The sequence below is a fragment of the Antedon bifida genome, chromosome 1 (assembly GCF_963402885.1).
Source record: "Antedon bifida chromosome 1, ecAntBifi1.1, whole genome shotgun sequence".
Taxonomy (NCBI): Eukaryota; Metazoa; Echinodermata; class Crinoidea; order Comatulida; family Antedonidae; genus Antedon; species Antedon bifida.
Window position 1 is genome coordinate 6,570,736 of NC_136226.1, and position 20,286 is coordinate 6,591,021.

At 33.0% G+C, this 20,286-nt stretch overlaps 4 protein-coding genes across 4 annotated transcripts; 3 read left to right on the forward strand and 1 right to left on the reverse strand.

The window, feature by feature from the left end:
• The first annotated feature begins 759 nt into the window (after positions 1-759).
• LOC144848139 (uncharacterized) lies at positions 760-1,789 on the forward strand. The gene is made up of 2 exons (XM_078704869.1): positions 760-936; positions 1,139-1,789. Exons 1-2 carry the CDS (start codon positions 760-762, stop codon positions 1,604-1,606), a joined length of 645 nt encoding a protein of 214 aa, XP_078560995.1. The 3' UTR covers positions 1,607-1,789.
• A 672-nt stretch (positions 1,790-2,461) lies between these two features.
• Positions 2,462-20,158, reverse strand: LOC144839689 (alkyldihydroxyacetonephosphate synthase, peroxisomal-like). The gene is made up of 20 exons (XM_078695151.1): positions 20,008-20,158; positions 19,185-19,274; positions 18,825-18,912; positions 18,306-18,426; positions 17,597-17,671; positions 16,765-16,836; positions 8,375-8,454; positions 8,118-8,198; positions 7,559-7,684; positions 7,063-7,171; positions 6,734-6,861; positions 6,590-6,641; positions 6,046-6,122; positions 5,713-5,775; positions 5,554-5,603; positions 5,400-5,469; positions 4,733-4,794; positions 4,183-4,372; positions 3,932-3,989; positions 2,462-3,651 (listed from the first exon to the last, which is right to left on the reverse strand). The coding sequence occupies exons 1-20, from the start codon at positions 20,148-20,150 to the stop codon at positions 3,530-3,532; spliced, it is 1,857 nt and encodes a 618-aa protein (XP_078551277.1). The 5' UTR covers positions 20,151-20,158; the 3' UTR covers positions 2,462-3,529.
• LOC144852942 (uncharacterized) lies at positions 12,287-13,165 on the forward strand. Its single transcript, XM_078710998.1, has one exon. It carries the CDS (start codon positions 12,287-12,289, stop codon positions 13,163-13,165), a length of 879 nt encoding a protein of 292 aa, XP_078567124.1.
• Positions 15,244-16,315, forward strand: LOC144851788 (uncharacterized). Its single transcript, XM_078709410.1, has 2 exons — positions 15,244-15,323; positions 15,420-16,315. Exon 2 carries the CDS (start codon positions 15,425-15,427, stop codon positions 16,313-16,315), a length of 891 nt encoding a protein of 296 aa, XP_078565536.1. The 5' UTR covers positions 15,244-15,323; positions 15,420-15,424.
• Positions 20,159-20,286: the final 128 nt, after the last annotated feature.

Below are 20,286 nucleotides of genomic sequence, written 5' to 3' on the forward strand. Positions count from 1 at the left end.
AATTAATTTTCTTAACTTGGCATCATATATCGATATAAAATTTCATTTTTTGTTTTACAGATGAAGTGGAAGTAGATTGGCGAAACAGTTATTACGACTGGAAATATTTTGCATTGTCGGTCATTGTTTTAAGGGTCTTCACACACTTTGTTCCAGTGTCGGACCGGAACCGTGCCAGAACAGGTGTGACAGGCACTTTAACATGGACCTTATAGGTCCTTGTTTGAGTGGGGTACCAAATTTATCGGAAATTGAGAAATGAGAAAGTCATTTACTGGTTCTTTTAAAATTCACTCTCTTACTATACTTTTATCATCAGAAGTATAAACAAAGTTGAAAAATAATAGCATTTTTTTGTAACCATCCGTATTTTCAATAACAAATAACGTAATTTGTTGTCTCTTGTTTTTTTTAACTATTTTATGGAGATGACTATTTTTAACATTCCTGATTAGAAGTGATTGTGATTGCCATGATGACCAATTAACAAATAATACATAGGTTCATGGACTAAGTACTGTTTGGACTTTGTTACTTATAAAAAAAATGTGATTTATGTTTGACTGATTAAACACATTTAATGTCACATGCTTGTTGCGTCTCCTGATAGATAGAGGTAAACATTTCTTATTTGTTGTTTCAATACATTGAAGGTAAGTTTTAAGTTTCATGAAAAAGCTCAATGTAGGCCTACTGTATTTAAATTTCATATAGTTATTTAAATAACTTGCTATGCATTATCAATTTGTTATAGGCATAATGACTGATCAAGTTCGTGTAATTCTTTGGTGTATTCCTCGTACAGTTTCTACTGCCTTTGAGAAATGTATGAGTAACCTTGACGACGTACAGGTCATAAATGAGCCATACCAGTCTGCGTTTACCATTGGACCAGAAAGATATATTTATAGAGAAATCAAATGCCATAGTTTCGGGGTATGATGGTGGCTGGGAGCCAGATGTGGCAACCTACAAGTTTATTAAAGAGACTATTTTGGAGGCTGACTATCCAGGCAAGAACGTGGTGTTTGCCAAAGATATGTCGCATAGCATTACATGGAAACTTCACATGCTGCCAAAAGGCTACCGACATGCATTCTTGATTCGTAATCCTATCAAAGCTTTTTCATCTTGGAAGAAAGTAACAATCAAAATAGAAAAGAGTCTTTCTACAAAACTACTTTTGACAAACGACAACTTTATTGTTCCCAAAAAGTATGGTTTTGGAGAAAGTCTCGAATTATACGAGCATCTTGTAAAGACCGGAATCGAACCAGACCCGGTAATCATAGATTCTGATGATCTTTTGAAAAATCCGGAATTGATTTTAAGGGAGTTTTGTAAGCGGACAGGAATTCTGTATAACGACAAATTATTAAACTGGGATGCAGGAGAAGGTGTTACACACAAATGGAAGGCTGCCAATACATTTATCAAAGGCAACGAATTAATGGGGTATTATGATGACGCATTTGCAAGTGAACGTTTTCACAAACCTGAACCGCCCGCTGATCGTGCAGAACTAACAGAAGATGTGAATACGTGTATTGACGCTGCATTGCCATACTATGAACAATTGTATGCTCTACGTCTGTGCCCAAAATAACCTGTAATTTGCAAGGGGGTTTTGGTTGTTTTTTAGAACAGTACAATATTAACTCACTGAAGAAGGTTATCTAACTGAGTAACTAACAAAGAGACTTACCCCAACCATATCCGCCGTGGAATCGTGCTGTTTAACTCAAATGAATAACATTTGAATGAAGTAGATTTCCAAATAATTATTTCATACCTGACAAAGAAAAGCAATCATAAATTAATAAATGTTGATTGATGTTTAAAATGTTTAAATTTTTTAACAATTAAACTATTTTAAGATAGAGGACAATTAATATCAATTTTTGGAATTTGCTTGTGAATATGGTATGAAAAAAATAAATAAATACAGTAGCAAAATATGTAGGCCTCTTTAAATATCTTTCAATCTGAATATCTTACATTACAAAGAACCACAGTCAGCCAAAAAAATTCGCAGCATACTACTGGACGAGGGGTGGTTATTGTTCAAGAGACGAGGGGTGGTTATTGTTCAAGAGACGAGGGGTGGTTATTGTTCAAGAGACGAGGGGTGGTTATTTAAGAAAGATGTTCGAGGGAGGGGGAAAACCGTTTTAATTTTTATTTTTGTATCAAAGGCTATTTCAAATAAACGCCCCTTCGATATAAAAAAAAATAATACAACACAATTAATCAAGAAGTGATCAAAATGCTTTGTACAGTATTCAATAAATTGTACCTGTACTACAATAAGGACGTATTTGATAATACAGCAGGGCCTATATAATTGTGGGGTGTTTATTCAGAGCGTTTATTTGAATAAATACGGTATCATTGCTGTCGTTACGGCACATCATTGTTTCGACTTCATTCAATAAACTGCACACATAACGTATTCTCCATTTGTGGTGATTTTATTTTCTCAATTAATTCTGGTACTTGTTTGTGTACTTGAACATTATTGATTTCAATACAATTTATTTATTAGTAATTAATTAATATTTATTAATAATAATAATTAATTTTTTATATTTCAGTTTCCAATTGACAAATACATTTGTTTTTAATTATAAGAGATTAAAAAAAAACATTATGAAAAGTTCATATAAATTCTAAAAAAGTCTACATTTTCTTGATTCCGTCAGCAACAAGTAGTGATTTCATAATCCTGTAATATCTCATGATGAATACAAAATTAAAATATAATATCATAGGATACTGTTACTATGTTATCTTTTTTTAAAACCAGTCATTAAACTTGGATAAAGTATTATTACACCCCCTCATAATAAATTATTAATATAGATACTAAGCTGCTGATATACATTTAATGTTTAAAAATTACTTTAAAAGATAAACTTTTATAATAAATGACCCTATTTTTTTTTTCATTTCAACCGGATACAAACTATCTACTATACCGAAATTTTAATTTTCTTCATTTTTTGGATATACTGTCTGTAGTCTTAAAGATATATTGTCCTCCTGAAAAAGTGTTTTTAATTAAAAATTTGATCAAAAAAACTTGACTGGAAGTCAATGGGTTTTTAGTTGAATGTAACCATTTATTTTATCTTGTGTAAAAACATTATTTTCTTTTAGATATTTTTCTACGGAAGCGATTAACTTTGTCAATGCTGTAAATTCTTTTTTATTAATCTTCATTTTTCATGTTTTTTGAGGACAATACATCTTTCAGAATTTCATTACAAACGTGGCTATTCTACACATTAGAAGGTATCAGGAATGAATACTGAATTTGTTTTTTAAACACACACAAAGAAGGTCACATTAGATTAAGTAATAATTTTCATTTTAAAGATGGCATAACATTTAATACCAACGAAAAATGATATTTACATCTTTTGATCAAAGTAGTATATTGTAAGAATTCGCATTATTTTTTTACTATATTTAAAGAAACTAGTTTTTTAGGTAAAAGACATTTTATAGATGGAAGGAGACTCCTAGATTAAAGGAGGTTATTGTTGCCAAAGATATTTTGTGGGTCAATGTGTTCCTTCATCGACTTCAGAAGTCCAATGCCAGTATCAGACACTGTTTGCCGCAACCATTTCTTCCTTATTTTTCCAACTGAAAAAGTATAAATAAATTTTAACATTGCTTTTTAATATGCAAGAAAAAGTCAAGTATGGTCACTTTTATTTATATATGAAGTCGAACATATATATATGTATATATAATGCCTGATTTTACTTGTTTTTTAACATATTTTAGATTTTTTGTGATAGTTGTGATTGTGCTTGCCTTTTGTGTATTTTTAAAAATGTTTTTATGAAATTGTACTACCACAACCAAATGAATTTACCAGGAGTTTGGGATAATAAAGTTTTATTGTATTGTATATACTTACTACCATGGTGATGAGAGAGACTGCCTCCATTAGCCATCACCTCATCACGAGCTGCACTCTGTGTTAACAGAAAGTTGTACTAATATTATACATTTACATTATGAAAATTGGAAAATTACAGTATACAAGTTCTAGTATGCTAACATCGATTCTCAACCTAATACAATCTTATAGTTGTTTTTTGACTTTACTCTATTGAAAGTCATAACAATGAAGTATAGCAATTAAATTAATAGTCACATTTGTTATACCTCTATCTCTTCATAAACTTTGACTGGATTGCTGAGCCCACGATAGCTGAAAGCAAAATAAAAGTAGACGCAAGCACCAGCGTCGTAGGCTTGTGTGACACGACACGTAGCTAGCGGGGCATACTGTACCCCTCGCTCTTGACACTCTCGGGCAAGTCGTTCTTTCACGTTTCTACACATATCAATCACCCTGAAAAATAAAATACATAGGTGATCAATGTTAGAGGCTATAAAAATTATTTTTTATTTATTTACTGTTGACCAATAAAAGAGAGGATGTGCTTTACTCAAGTACTATTGAAGTAGCATCGTCACACTCACCCTTAATATAAGAGAACCAGATGTATAGGCAGATTAATTGAAAATCTAATTTATATGTAAAAAGCATTATACTCATAATGAATCATAAATAATTGATATTTTTTAGTTAAATGGTGAGAAAGATTGACTGTTCTATTTAACAATCCAAGTTATATTAACTTTACAATATCAACCAATCAAATAGCATAGGTATACTTGGTTGTAGTCTCATTTGAAAGCTTTTCCTTACCTATCCCATGGAATTGATGTTTCAAAAGATTCAGCAATGACAAAATAATCAAGGCCAATATCCTGTAAATATAAAGTATGTATAAATGTCATTTAACACAGTAATCCATTTTCTGTACTCTCCAATGACAGATACATCTATAATATATAGACCACTAGCAATGGCTAATGTCTACCATAAACATTAGATAAGTAAGTCATCAAGTACTAGGTTTACTTACTCTGATATAAGCAACCGCATATAAAGTCATCAAGTACATAAGGTTCACTTACTTGGATATAAGCAACCACATATAAAGTCATCAAGTACACAAGGTTCACTTACTCGGATATAAGCAATCGCATAAGTCATCAAGTATATAAGGTTTACTTACTCGGATATAAACAATCGCACAAGTCATCAAGTACATAAGGTTTACTTACTCGGATATAAGCAATCGCATAAGTCATCAAGTACATAAGGTTTACTTACTCGGATACAAGCAATCGCATAAGTCATCAAGTACATAAGGTTGACTTACTCGGATATAAGCAATCACATAAGTCATCAAGTACATAAGGTTTACTTACTCGGATATAAGCAATCGTATATGTCATCAAATACATAAGGTTGACTAACTCGGATATAAGTAATCGCATAAGTCATCAAGTACATAAGGTTGACTTACTCGGATATAAGCAATCGCATAAGTCATCAAGTAGCCACGTTGACCATTGTCTTCCCCTGATGCTAGCCCACTGAAATCATAAAAGATACATTACTGAAATGTCTAATTTTTGTAGCCATAATTTTAACTACTCAAGTGGCATCAGAATACTTACCCAAATTGAGATGCAATGGCATAAACACGTTTTTCTTGTGCTGCAACTTCCTTTAAAATACAACAAAATATCATTTCAAAGTTTAGGCAACAGTTCCTTTAACTACATATGATTTTAAATTCAATTTATTCTGTATTTTATTTAAAGAACAGATAATACCTCTTTTGTACCCTCAAATAGAAGTGTAGCAAATGCAAGCTTATCTTGGTCAAAACCTTTCATCTGCAAATAGAACCAATTTAATTTTTTTAATAATTCAATACAAACAATGATATTTATTATCAACTAAAATAATGTATAAAAGATTTTTGTATAAATCATGCTAAAAGTATTGTACACGGCACAACATTTCACGAACAAAGTCATCAATTACAGTTGATATCTAGGCGATGGGTATGATACAAAACAAAATCTATATGCATGTAATAAATATCCGTCAAAACATTTTTTATCAAATCCAAAAAAAAAACTCCTTTAAACAGCAATACATACCCTTGTAACATAGAACTTCTTAATACTGTCCATCAATGAAGACCAAATGGATGCACTTGGTGCCTTCAGTGCATGACCTATAGAGAATAAAATAATAAATTAATGCACTTGTCAATTGTATGACCTACTATATGACCCCCAGGAGAGGTGCATCAAAAAGCCTAGATGGTACGTCACATCAATGAACAATGGTGTGTCAATGTCCGTCACTTTACCACCCATCATATCATAAATAACATGGTCACAGTGGGTGCGTCATGGTCACCTAAAGGTAAGTCATATTTTTGACAAGCGGGTGCATGGTATTTATAAGGTATGACGCATATCGGACAAATTACATACCTCTCCCGGGGGTCGTATAGTGGGTCATACAATTGACAAGTGCATAAAGGTCATGTGTTTTAATGTTTGCAGATTAAATCTATTAATTAGTCAACTCGCTGAAATAAAAAATGCTTTATTCCAAATTTTGTGCTAGTATTATCAAAATGCATTTAGAAAACTTTTTTTAAAGAAAATTTTACTGCCTAAAGTCAATACATACCAAATTTAAACTGTTCATTATCCATAAGACGTATAGATGCTGGAGCACACCTCTGAAACAGAACAAATTTATCAGAAAATCATTGACTGTATTTGTGAAAACATGATTATGAAACTTTACTTTATAATAGTAGTGATATGCTACCTGTTTAGCTACTTCTCTGACAAAGTGGACACCTGGTTCAAAACTGGGGAATACAACTGACCCATATTTCTGACATGGTGGGAGGGGACGAACTTTTAACGTAACTTCTGTAATTACTCCTAGAGTTCCTACAAAAAAAAAGTTGTAAGTTTTCTGTGATTGAAGAAAACAACTGTTTATATGCTCTACAAATTTAATGTACAAAACAAGTTTCAATTTTATTTAACTTTTTCTTCAGGTAACAGGACAAATTTTATTCAAAATATATATTTGGAAGGAGATTTATTCAATTTTAATATATTTAACAATAACTACATTTTATTTATTACCTTCAGACCCCATAATAATATGATGAATATCAGGACCAGTGGACATCCTCGGCACTTGGCAGTCCTTCTCCATAACTCCCTTAGGTGTTACAAATCGCACATGAACCAACTGTAGTAAAAATGTTTAAAATACATATTATTATTAGTTTTAATGTATTCTTTCTCCCTCCCCATTTCATTATTACAACTGCGCGTTTTAAACAATTCTATTTGCATACTTTTATATATGTAAACATTTGTAAAATATGTAATACAGTATTATAGTCCATTCAACTTTGAATGTCTTCCTTTCTCCCTCCCCATTTCTTGATTACCACTGCATAGTTTAAACAATTCTATTTGAATGGACTATGCTTTTACATACTGTATGTACACATTTTTAAAATATATAATACAGTATTATAGTTCATTCGAGTTTGAATGTCTTTCTTCCACCCCCTCAACCCCACATTTCATTATTCCCACTTCACGGTTTAAATAGAATGGCTAAACTTGCCAAATCTTCAATGTTGCCATACAAGTTCTTCTTCATTCCTGATGCTCTTGTTGCAACCCATCCTCCTAAAGAACTGAACTCATTTGAGTCTGGTTCGTGGCCAGTGCACACTCCAAAAGCTGCTAACTATATACACAAACAATAAACAAAATTACTTTTTTATTACAAATATAGTTTGAACATTACAATAAAGACTGGCCCTTATAAGAATTTTTAAAGATTGTTTGCAACTTGGCTATCAGCCATAAAGCTTGGTTCACACTAGGACGCGATGTAAGCGCAACGGAAGTAATGTTATCAATCATGACATGTTGGAGTTGAAAGTTGACTAGAGCAGATCTGAAAGTCCGGGCATATGCTACTAGACTATCTGCAGCATAGTGATGAATGCAGTCAAATTAATTTTAAGCTCTGTCTACAAAATCAGACTAGTTCCACAAAAAAAAGTGTATGTATATGGTTGTGGTATGATGTCATCATGTCCATATACGGGCACATCACATTTTTTTGTTATAGATAGTGTGGACAATACATACCTTTAGAAAACTTTACAACTTACCTCTTCGTCAAGATCAACACCAGTTATTCCAGCTTCTATATGGGCAGTCAAATTCTTTTCATCAACCCATAAAATACGGCGCTAAAATAAATTATTAAATAAACAATTATTACATACATAGTGCAACCAATTCTCGGTGCTGTATTTAAACTTTTCCAGTGTCATAGCAAAGTCTGTGATACAGCTTATCACATGTTATGGGTCTCCTTCAGAAAAAGAACATTGAATTTTGTATACATATATTCTTGCAGTCTTACCATTTGTGACATATCTAGTGACACAATCATTCTGGTTTCATCAGCAGGACATTCAAGGGCACCAGTCACAGTTGTACCACCTACAAGATAAAACAACAACTTCTTTATAATTCAACACATACATTTGAAAACAAAATCAATAATTTTAATTTACTTAAAATTGCTCATTGTGCTGCAAAAAATTAAATTAGTGGTAATTGTCGCATTGTAAGTTCACTCACCAATTGAAGGATGTTAAACCAAGTCTAATTTTAGGCATAGGGTCGAGTTGTTTTTCAGTCATGGGTTACAACTCTAGCAGTAGGTCAGAATATGAACCCTAGACCTTAGGATTGGTAGGCAAGCATGTTAACCACCAGTCTATAACTCCACTATGCCATACAAAATATTAAAATGCGTAGGAATATGATATTTATAATTTGGCAGCTACTAAGCTTGTTTGATACCATATTAAATGTGACAGCAAAATTTGTAATACCAAAAACCATTTTTAAAAATGCCTAAATATGTGATTGTCTGTTATAAATGTTGATATAATAATAATAATAATTCAGAAAGTTTTGATTTTTAATGTCCTGGACTACCTATAGTCTGAAATAATTTAGACATTTTAGTAGTACAGGTAATGCAATAATTTTGAGCTTGTCCATATTTAGTTCACACCTTAATATTATAGACTAGTCCAGATTTGAGAAAAATGAAATGCTGTAGGCATTTCGTGTTAAAAGTGAAAAAAACATGTGTTTTAGGGTAATTTCGGGGTGCTGAATTCAAATCTGCTGTTTACCCGGCTCAATTTTTAGATCTTCACCCTTAAAATGTGAAAAACAAAATGGCCGCCATTTCAGACTTATTTTGGCTTATAACTTTACTTTTAAGTGATGTAGCAAGTTAAAAATGGTGTCTATACCTATGTTTGTGATAGTGAAGATTCCAAATATATTGTTAATAAAGTTGTAAATATTCTATTTCAGCCGCCATGTTGAAATCCAAGATGGCTGCCATTTTAAACGTATTTTGGCTTATAACTTGACTTTAAAGTGACGTAGCAAGTTAAAAATGGTGTCTATACCTATGTTTGTGAGACTGAGGATTCCAAATATATTGTTATTAAAGTTGCAAATATTCTATTTCAGCCGCCATGTTTGAAATCCAAGATGGTCGCCATTTTAAACATATTTTGGCTTATTAACTTTAACTTTTAAGTAACATAGCAAGTTAAAAATTATCTCTATACCTATGTTTGTGATACTGAGGATTCCAAATATATTGTTATTAAAAAGTTGTAAATATTCTATTTCAGCCGCCATGTTTGAAATCCAAGATGGTCGCCATTTTAAACATATTTTGGCTTATTAACTTAACTTTTAAGTAACATAGCAAGTTAAAAATTATCTCTATACCTATGTTTGTGATACTGAGGATTCCAAATATATTGTTATTAAAAAGTTGTAAATATTCTATTTCAGCCGCCATGTTGAAATCCAAGATGGCCGCCATTTAAAACGTATTTTGGCGTATAACTTGACTTATAAGTAACATAGAAAGTTAAAAACGATGTCTATACCTATGTTTGTGAGACTGAGGATTCCAAATATATTGTTATTAAAGTTGTAAACAGCCGCCATGTTGAAATCCAATATGGCGCCTATTTTAAACACACACACACATATATATATATATACAGATGAAGGGCTAGTGTTGCCCGAAAGCTCTGCTAACTTTTCTGGCTGTTTTACTTTATCGTTTTGATTTAGTTTTTCGTTTTTTTTGTATCTCCATTGAGATCCAGCCACATGATACCCACAGCATTGTCATTTTTTCAGTAATTTGCCTTCTGTAACAAGGGTAAACAGGAGATTTGAATTCAGCACCCCAAAATTACCCTAAAACACATATTTTTTCGCTTTTAACACGAAATGTCTACAGAATCTTATTAGAGTGGAAATATGACTATCTGGACTAGTCTATTATGCAAAACATTACTTAATTGGACAGGTGTTTGCCCTACTCTGACATTATTGTGCTCAATTTCATTCATTTATTTATTTTAAAACATATTTATGTAACAGACAATACAGATTTATCTGCTGAATCTGACTTGAATTTGAGAAATGCCAAAGACATTACACAATCGAAGAAAATTCTTAACGAACACCTTAGTAGGCTATTTGGTGCTGAATAGGTTTTCAACTCCAGTTCTACGACGTAGAAGAGGAAGATCCCATATGTATGTATGTATGTGGGACCCATTAAAGTAAAAACAGGTGACTATGCTATAAATAGACGAATCACAGCAGGAAAATGGTCATGAATATTTAGTGTATAATGTTTCAGTATGGGTTAGTTCATAAATGGACAAGGGATTTTGTCAATTGATTTGCATTTTTAATAGTTTCTTTTTTGTATACCTTAACTTTAAATTGATAATTATATGTGTATGACTCGAGTTATAGTAATCGCTCTGTAAACTACAAAATAATGTTATGGTAAATGTATATACCATCGGTTAAAAATTGTCATAGTACCCAACTGGGAATGGATGACACTTACTAGTGCCTAGCCCAAAGTGAAGGTTTTCATCTCCTACCGATTGGTTAAAGGTAAGCATCTATATTTTTATCTCTCCTAGAATTGTTTTACTATAGTTATTGATTAGTTACTTCATTGTTATACTAGACACAACGCAATAGTAGCCTATACTGTCGTTAATGATACGATCGATCGAAGACTGATATGTTATTTTAAATAGTAACACTGTTTTTGTTATATCTCCTTGTGACTGGTTACTAGCTTCAATAAAAGAATTTCACTTTTCCAAATCAAGAACTGTCTTTGTGGAGGATTTTATTGTGTTTGTGCCAGTGATGCAGCTCCGGAAAATACTACGCGATACAGCTACGATAAAACTTTAAAATCACAATACAAAGACAGACAATATTTACAATGTTAAGTGAAAATAGAAGGGAAATATAACATGAATTGAGAGTATTCTAGACTTGACCCAAGTATCTCAGTCTTTTTATGTTGTTAGTCCACCAATCAGAGTTATTTTAATCTTTGTCTGATTCCAGCTAAAGTATTATACCTATGTAACGCTATGTGTGCCAAAATGTACATTTGAGAATAATACTTGTATATTTTCAAATATTCTGATTTATTTGATTCGTGTGGAAACTCATGACAAGCACAATCAATCAATACTAAATACACACAAAGACACAAAAGAGAATAAGTATATTTGGTTTTAAATATTTTATCACAATTCAAATATCTTTGTTGATTAAGATGGGTTTGGGGCACACATGATCAATCAAGATCAAATGTCACTGTTATGATAACACAGGACTTTATTCAAACACAGCAGATGCAAACACAGGTATAAAGGTTTTCACATTGCCCAAGAGAACTCTGGAGTTGACACACACATACCATAGAAAATGCTGGTATGTCTAAACCCCAGAGTTCTCTTGGGGAATGTGAAAGGGGTATTAGTTAACCTTCACAACTGGCCTAAATATCAGTTACTACACAGAAACTAAACCAGTCACCCTCAATAAAAATGGTAATAAAATATATATCCTCAAAAGTATAATAAACAAATAGTTAGTCTGAACAGGCTGGTCTCAAGCATATGACTTTTCAATTTTTTCTTTTTAACCAATTGGTCATTGTACAGTTTGGACTTTGTTACTTATTGAACAACAAAATATAATTGATATGATCGATAGTTACCCCTTATAAAAATCAAATTGAAGCAGTTACTGTTGCAAATTAGTTGCTTAAAGAAATCTCCTATACACAACTAGAGGTAAGGGCCTTGGATTTATAATTATTTTAACACATAGTGAAAGTTTACAGTTTCTTTTTAATAGTCATAGAAAACTTCCTTTTTTTAATTTTATAGGAAAAATGACAGATCAAGTTCGTGTAATTCTTTGGTGTATTCCTCGTACAGTTTCTACTGCCTTTGAGAAATGTATGAGTAACCTTGATGACGTGCAGGTCATTAATGAGCCGTATATGTCCGCGTTCAGGTTTGGACCCGAAAGGTTTCCACCGGAAGAAGGTTTAGCAAAAGTTGCAGATACATTTTTAGAGAAATCAAATACAGTAACTTTAGAGTATGATGGTGGCTGGGATGAAAAGATGGCAACATACAAGTTTATTAAAGAGAATATTTTGGAGGCTGAATATCCAAACAAGAATGTGGTGTTTGCCAAAGATATGTCATATGGCATTACATGGAAACTGCATATGCTGCCTAAAGGCTATCGCCATGCATTCTTGATTCGAAATCCTGTCAAAGTGTTTTCTTCTTGGAAGAAAATGGTGACGAAATTTGAAAAAGGACTATCTAAAAAATTTCCTTTGGTAAACAACAACACTGTTATTCCAAAAAAGTATGGTTTTGGAGAAAGTCTCCAACTATACGAGCATCTTGTAAAGACCAGAATCGAACCAAACCCGGTAATCATAGATTCTGATGATCTTTTGGAAAATCCGGAATTGATTTTAAGGGAGTTTTGTAAGCGTACAGGAATTCAGTATGACGACAAATTATTGAAATGGGATGCAGGAGAAAGTGTTACCCACAAATGGAAGGCTGCCAATGCATTGCTCAAAGGAAACAAATTATTTGGTTATTATGAAAAATCACTTGCGAGTGAGCGTTTCAACAAACCTGAACCACCCCCTAATCGTGCGGAACTATCAGAAGATGTGAATATCTGTATTGACACAGCATTGCCATACTATGAGCAATTGTATGCTCTACGTCTGTGTGCATAAAGCACACAATAAACACAATATATCTAATCCTAATATTTAGAACTTATAATTTATAATTATTCTGAGAAGTGATCGTTAAAAGGATGCAAAAAACAACAATAGATAAATGATTTCTGCCTCCTACTGTACAGCAAGCTGTGTAATATAATTTTTTTTATTATAGTACACCTTTATTGGTATATCATAGACCTGTAGACCAGTAATTATTATTATACTGTAGTAGCAAAGATACTCGCCAAAGGGCGAGTTTCAAATGTAGTTTAAACCTTCCGAGAACAATTTTGGTCTTTTACCCGAACTAAGCAGTAACAATCTCCAGCACCCCACATCCACACATATAATGTTTAATATTGATAATAAATTCAGTTGAGGAATGAATTCAGTAAGTCAATAATATACTTTAGTCTGAAGCATATGACTTTTCAATTTTTATCTTTTTAACCAATTGGTCATTGTACAGTTTGGACTTTGTTACTTATTGAACAACAAAATATGACTTATATCTGATCGATAGTTATCCCTTAAAATCAAATTGAAGCAGTTACTGTCACAAAAAAAATTGAAAGAAATCTCCTATACACAACTAGAGGTAAGGGCTTTGTATTTAGTTATTTTAACACATAGTGAAAGTTTACAATTTCATATTCTGTACTACTAGAAAACTATTCATTTTTTAATTTTATAGGAAAAATGACAGATCAAGTTCGTGTAATTCTTTGGTGTATTCCTCGTACAGTTTCTACTGCCTTTGAGAAATGTATGAGTCAGCTTGACGACGTACAGGTCATAAATGAGCCGTTTATGTCCACGTTCAAGCTTGGAGCCGAAAGGTTTCCATCGGAAGAAGGTTTAGCAAAAGTTGCAGAAACATTTTTAGAGAAATCAAATACTGTAACTTTAGAGTATGATGGTTGTTGGGATGAAAAGATGGCAACATACAAGTTTATTAAAGAGAATATTTTGGAGGCTGAATATCCAAACAAGAATGTGGTGTTTGCCAAAGATATGTCATATGGCATTACATGGAAACTCCATATGCTACCTAAAGGCTATCGCCATGCATTCTTGATTCGAAATCCTGTCAAAGTGTTTTCTTCTTGGAAGAAAATGGTGACCAAAGTAGAAAAAGGACTTTCTAAAAACTTTCCTTTGGTAAACAACAACACTGTTATTCCAAAAAATTATGGCTTTGGAGAGAGTCTCCAACTATACGAGCATCTTGTAAAGACGGGAATCGAACCAGACCCGGTAATCATAGATTCTGATGATCTTTTGGAAAATCCGGAATTGATTTTAAGGGAGTTTTGTAAGCGCACAGGAATTCAGTATGACGACAAATTATTGAACTGGGATGCAGGAGAAAGTGTTACCCACAAATGGAAGGCTGCCAATGCACTGATCAAAGGAAACAAATTATTTGGTTATTATGAAAAATCATTTGCTAGTGAGCGTTTCAACAAACCTGAACCACCCCCTAATCGTGCGGAACTATCAGACGATGTGAATACATGTATTGACGCAGCATTGCCATACTATGAGCAATTGTATGCTCTACGTCTGTGTGCATAAAGCACACAATAAACACAATATATCTAATCCTAATATTTAGAACTTATAATTTATAATTATTCTGAGAAGTTATATCGTTAAAAGAATGCAAAAAACAACAATAGATAAATGATTTCTGCCTCCTACTGTACAGCAAGCTGTGTAATATAATTTTTTTTATTATAGTACACCTTTATTGGTATATCATAGACCTGTAGACCAGTAATATTATACTGTAGTAGCAAAGATACTCGCCAAAGGGCGAGTTTCAAATGTAGTTTAAACCTTCCGAGAACAATTTTGGTCTTTTACCCGAACTAAGCAGTAACAATCTCCAGCACCCCACATCCACACATATAATGTTTAATATTGATAATAAATTCAGTTGAGGAATGAATTCAGTAAGTCAATAATATACTTTAGTCTGAAGCATATGACTTTTCAATTTTTATCTTTTTAACCAATTGGTCATTGTACAGTTTGGACTTTGTTACTTATTGAACAACAAAATATGACTTATATCTGATCGATAGTTATCCCTTAAAATCAAATTGAAGCAGTTACTGTCACAAACTAGTTGTTTAAAGAAATCTCCTATACACAACTAGAGGTAAGGGCTTTGTATTTAGTTATTTTAACACATAGTGAAAGTTTACAATTTCTTATTCTGTACTACTAGAAAACTATTCATTTTTTAATTTTATAGGAAAAATGACAGATCAAGTTCGTGTAATTCTTTGGTGTATTCCTCGTACAGTTTCTACTGCCTTTGAGAAATGTATGAGTCAGCTTGACGACGTACAGGTCATAAATGAGCCGTTTATGTCCACGTTCAAGCTTGGAGCCGAAAGGTTTCCATCGGAAGAAGGTTTAGCAAAAGTTGCAGATACATTTTTAGAGAAATCAAATACTGTAACTTTAGAGTATGATGGTTGTTGGGATGAAAAGATGGCAACATACAAGTTTATTAAAGAGAATATTTTGGAGGCTGAATATCCAAACAAGAATGTGGTGTTTGCCAAAGATATGTCATATGGCATTACATGGAAACTCCATATGCTACCTAAAGGCTATCGCCATGCATTCTTGATTCAAAATCCTGTCAAAGTGTTTTCTTCTTGGAAGAAAATGGTAACCAAAGTAGAAAAAGGACTTTCTAAAAACTTTCCTTTGGTAAACAACAACACTGTTATTCCAAAAAAATATGGTTTTGGAGAGAGTCTCCAACTATACGAGCATCTTGTAAAGACGGGAATCGAATTAGACCCGGTAATCATAGATTCTGATGATCTTTTGGAAAATCCGGAATTGATTTTAAGGGAGTTTTGTAAGCGCACAGGAATTCAGTACGACGACAAATTATTGAACTGGGATGCAGGAGAAAGTGTTACCCACAAATGGAAGTCTGCCAATGCACTGATCAAAGGAAACAAATTATTTGGTTATTATGAAAAATCACTTGCGAGTGAGCGTTTCAACAAACCTGAACCACCCCCTAATCGTACGGAACTATCAGACGATGTGAATATCTGTATTGACGCAGCATTGCCATACTATGAGCAATTGTATGCTCTACGTCTGTGTCCAGAAAGCACACAATAAACAGAATATATCTAATCCTGCTATTTAGAACTTATACGTTATAATTATTCTGAGAAGTGATCGTTAAGAATGCAAAAAACAATAAATGAGTTCTGTCTCCTACTGTATAGCAAGCTGTTTAATATAAATTTTTATATCATAGACCCGTAGACCAGTAATATGTAGTATTGTAGTAACAAAGATACCAAAGGGCGAGTTTCAAATGTTGTTTAAAACCTTCCCAGAACAATTTTGGTCTTTTACCCGAACTAGGCAGTAACAATCTCCAGCACCCCACATATAATGTTTATACTGATAATAAATTCAGTTGACTTATGAATTCAGAATTCAGTAAGTCAATAATATACTGTAGCAATACAGTATTCTGTAAAGCATGAGAATAAAATAATGTTAAAATATATGGTTTGTCTCTCATAGTTTATATCAAACAAAGTAAAAAATAAACTTACCACCAAATGGAATAATGCATACATTATGACGAACAGCCATATCAACTAACTTCACAACATGATCATGACAAGCTGTAAGGAAACAAGTTCATTCATCATCCATATTATTACATTAGTAACTAGAGGGTACTCCGAGAGTACAAACCTCCGCCTACTGTAAAATTCCCCTACATAAAATGTCCCCGGAAAATATATATATATTTTTTTACATTTTTTTTTATTAGTTCTAAATGTAAATAGGCTAACTGCACACTACAAAGTTGTGGATGAGAGTTTGGTGTAATGGTTATGTATCCAGCCTCTCACAGTTGAGATCGCTGGTTCAAGTCCCGCTGAGGTTTTTTTTTTTTTATTATTTTTTTATTTCTTTTTTTTTTTGTGGACCTTGATCTTTGACCCTGACCCTTCAAAATTTAACCACAATTATATGATGAGTCATTGATCATTGTGGCTAAGTTTGGTGAGAATCGGATAAAAACTGTGGTCTCTAGGCAGTAAAATAGTTTTTTGTTAGTTGTGACCTTGACCTATGACCTTTTCCCCTCAAATTCGAACTCGTCCAAGCTTTTGGGGCATAGATCATTGTTGCCAAATTTAGTGAGAATCGGATAAAAACTGTGGCCTCCAGGCTGTTCACAGACACACACACAAACATACAGGGGTGAAAACATAACCTCCTTGGCGGAGGTAATTCATTAATAATAATAATAATACTCAGGTGGGGTAGTATAAGTTAACTGAATTTGATCATAGTAGCAAGAGCAGTACTTTCTACCAATGGCATGCACTTTTTACTAAATATATCAACACTAATGACTGTGTATTTACTTACTTGGCCATATAACAATATCTGGAATTCTTTCAAATCTTCCTTCTCTCAAAACAAATACCTCATGTAAAGTATGACCTGAAAAAAATCAGTATTGATCCATTATCAGAAATAAACAAGATAATATACAAACAATGAAAGTTTATTACAATATTTGAATGGGAGAATATTTTCATAAGTTGAAAGGTTCTCCCTATTCAACATACACAAACATTCATTATTTGTTTTACACATACTGTTCTAGAGAAACTTTTATCCAAATAATTAGCACTTCTATCATGACTTAAATGTCAAAAAGCTAAGCTATGCACCAAGAAAATTTTAATTTTGGCCATGGCAGTGATTTTCCATTCACATAATATTCAGGCAATTTAATATATTTTATGCAAAGCTGAGGTGCAATAGTACCTTCAATCATTCAAATGAGGAAAATAATGCCCAGCATGTGATATGAAATTGACTAATCAAATGAAAAAGATTAATTAGGTGTCTTTAATAGTAAACTTATTATAAAATTAGTATTTTCCCATTTTCCTTGAATTAACAACTGAATTAAATATGTAATGTTTGAAAGTGTATGCTTATGTAATACTATATATCTATAATTAAATTTCAATAAATTGTCACTATTAATATCTTTTTATTTAGTTTCCACCATTTGGTCAGGTTAAAATAAACGGTCAACATAAAATTTAACTTTAACTCTACCAACCATGAGCTCTGAAGAGCCTGTCCTGACCATCAAGTGAGAAAGAGATGCCAATCTTATGGAGCTCTGACATAAAGTTCTCATTCCGAATAATTCTTGGTAGATCTTCATTCCTAATATTTGGCTAGATTAAATAAAAACAATTGCTTGTATTGATAAGGGTTAGGTATTTTTTCAGAACTAAGTATACATGGTGCATCGCAAACTTTATATCAACATGTATTGATAAGTTCAAGAGCCTGAGGCCATGAAAAATGTCTGAAATGAGGCCTATCAAGGTCTAGGTAGGTTGCCACATACTGTACTTATGACCTCTCAACCTAAAATCATCCATCACAATGATAACAATCTGGTGACGGAAGTTTACTGAATTTCCGACACCAACATTTTGCCAATAAGAATCCTAATGTGTTTCCCCTGGCCTAATCATAAATTGAGTACATACATGTGTAGCTGTTCTCAGGGCGATGGGAGCAGATCATGCACCTATTGTAATTTGCCACTTTGGATTGATATACAAACCTGAGGTTGAAGATTGTGGTCTAAGCTGACACCTGGAACAGTTAACATCCAAGACTTGAAATGTGGAAGGTTTCCACATATTTTGTACCTTGTAATAAAATGAAAATAGAAGAAGAACAATCATGTGTTGATCTGGTGATCACCAAAATTCAAACTACTACTTGGAATTGATTTTGTTTATCTTTGAATTTCTTTTTTATCTTCTGTGGTTATTAAGTCTATTCACATTTCATTTTCATACATCAAATTTCCATTTTCTAACTTTTTTTCGTTATTTTCCGATTTTTACACTTCTCTATTTTTAACTTTTTTTAAAGTTTATAATATGAGCAGCTTTATCCTTCAACAGGGAGAACTTACCTGCTACCAACAAAACGAACTTGTTCATTTTCATCCAATTCAAACTTTGAATCATTATAGCCCCAACCATTCCACTTTAATAATTCTTGCCTGAAAATCAATGATACATGTGTATAAAATATGAAAAAGATTCATCAATGTTGCTGTAACTTCTTTTCACAGCTGTACCATACAGTCACCCCTGGACAAGCACAATTTATTTAAATATTAATAGAAAAACAAATCAAGCTTAGGCATAGGCAGGCCTTTTATGTCAGCACAATGGCAGTACTCCATAGCTAGGGTAGGTTGCATAATATAGGACTAGCCTAAAACAGTGGACTCTCTCTTCCTATGTACATACATAATGCATTAATCATGTATATTTGTCAACCTATATCCTGTAAAATATATAAAAGTGAAGCTAGGTTTTAGGCCGAGAGCTGCTAGAGAGGGTAGGCGGCATATGGGTAACTAGGCCTAAAATAGGTCAACCACTACACGTGACATATACTATTACAGTACTGTAGAATATCATCAATCAGGCCATACACTCGGTCAGTTTATAAATTACAGACAGTGCAAAAACGTTCTTCTCTTGTTTAGTAAGCCTGTATAGCCGGCCTCGAACTAGGCTAGCTAGTTTGTGTGCATATGTGTACCAACTACTTACCAAACACACTTTCTCAGATTTGGTACAGTGGGTGCTAGGCCAGCCTACTAATCATACCAAGCAGGGACCTGGGAATCCCGACAGTATTCGAGTCTATCCGATCTCTAGCTAGCCTAGCTCGGCATCTGCTATCGCTGGGCCTAGCCTAACCTCATTCAAATCCATACTTACTTTCTTTTTGGTAACCTGGATTTATCTACTGAGCCGCTGCATGTTTTCATTACAATATCATGCCCATTTTCGATACACGTAGCGTCTTTTTCAGCCTTTATATGTCGTAAAATTGTGTCTACCCTTCGCTTTGAAGAAGCCATGCTGAATGCTGATCTCTCTACTTATAATTTTGAAAAGTGCGCCCTCTAGGTTTTTGTACACACTTAGCATCGTTTCGTAAGTATTTTTGTATTTTTACTATAAAAAATAATAATTAGAGAGAATAATATTTTCATC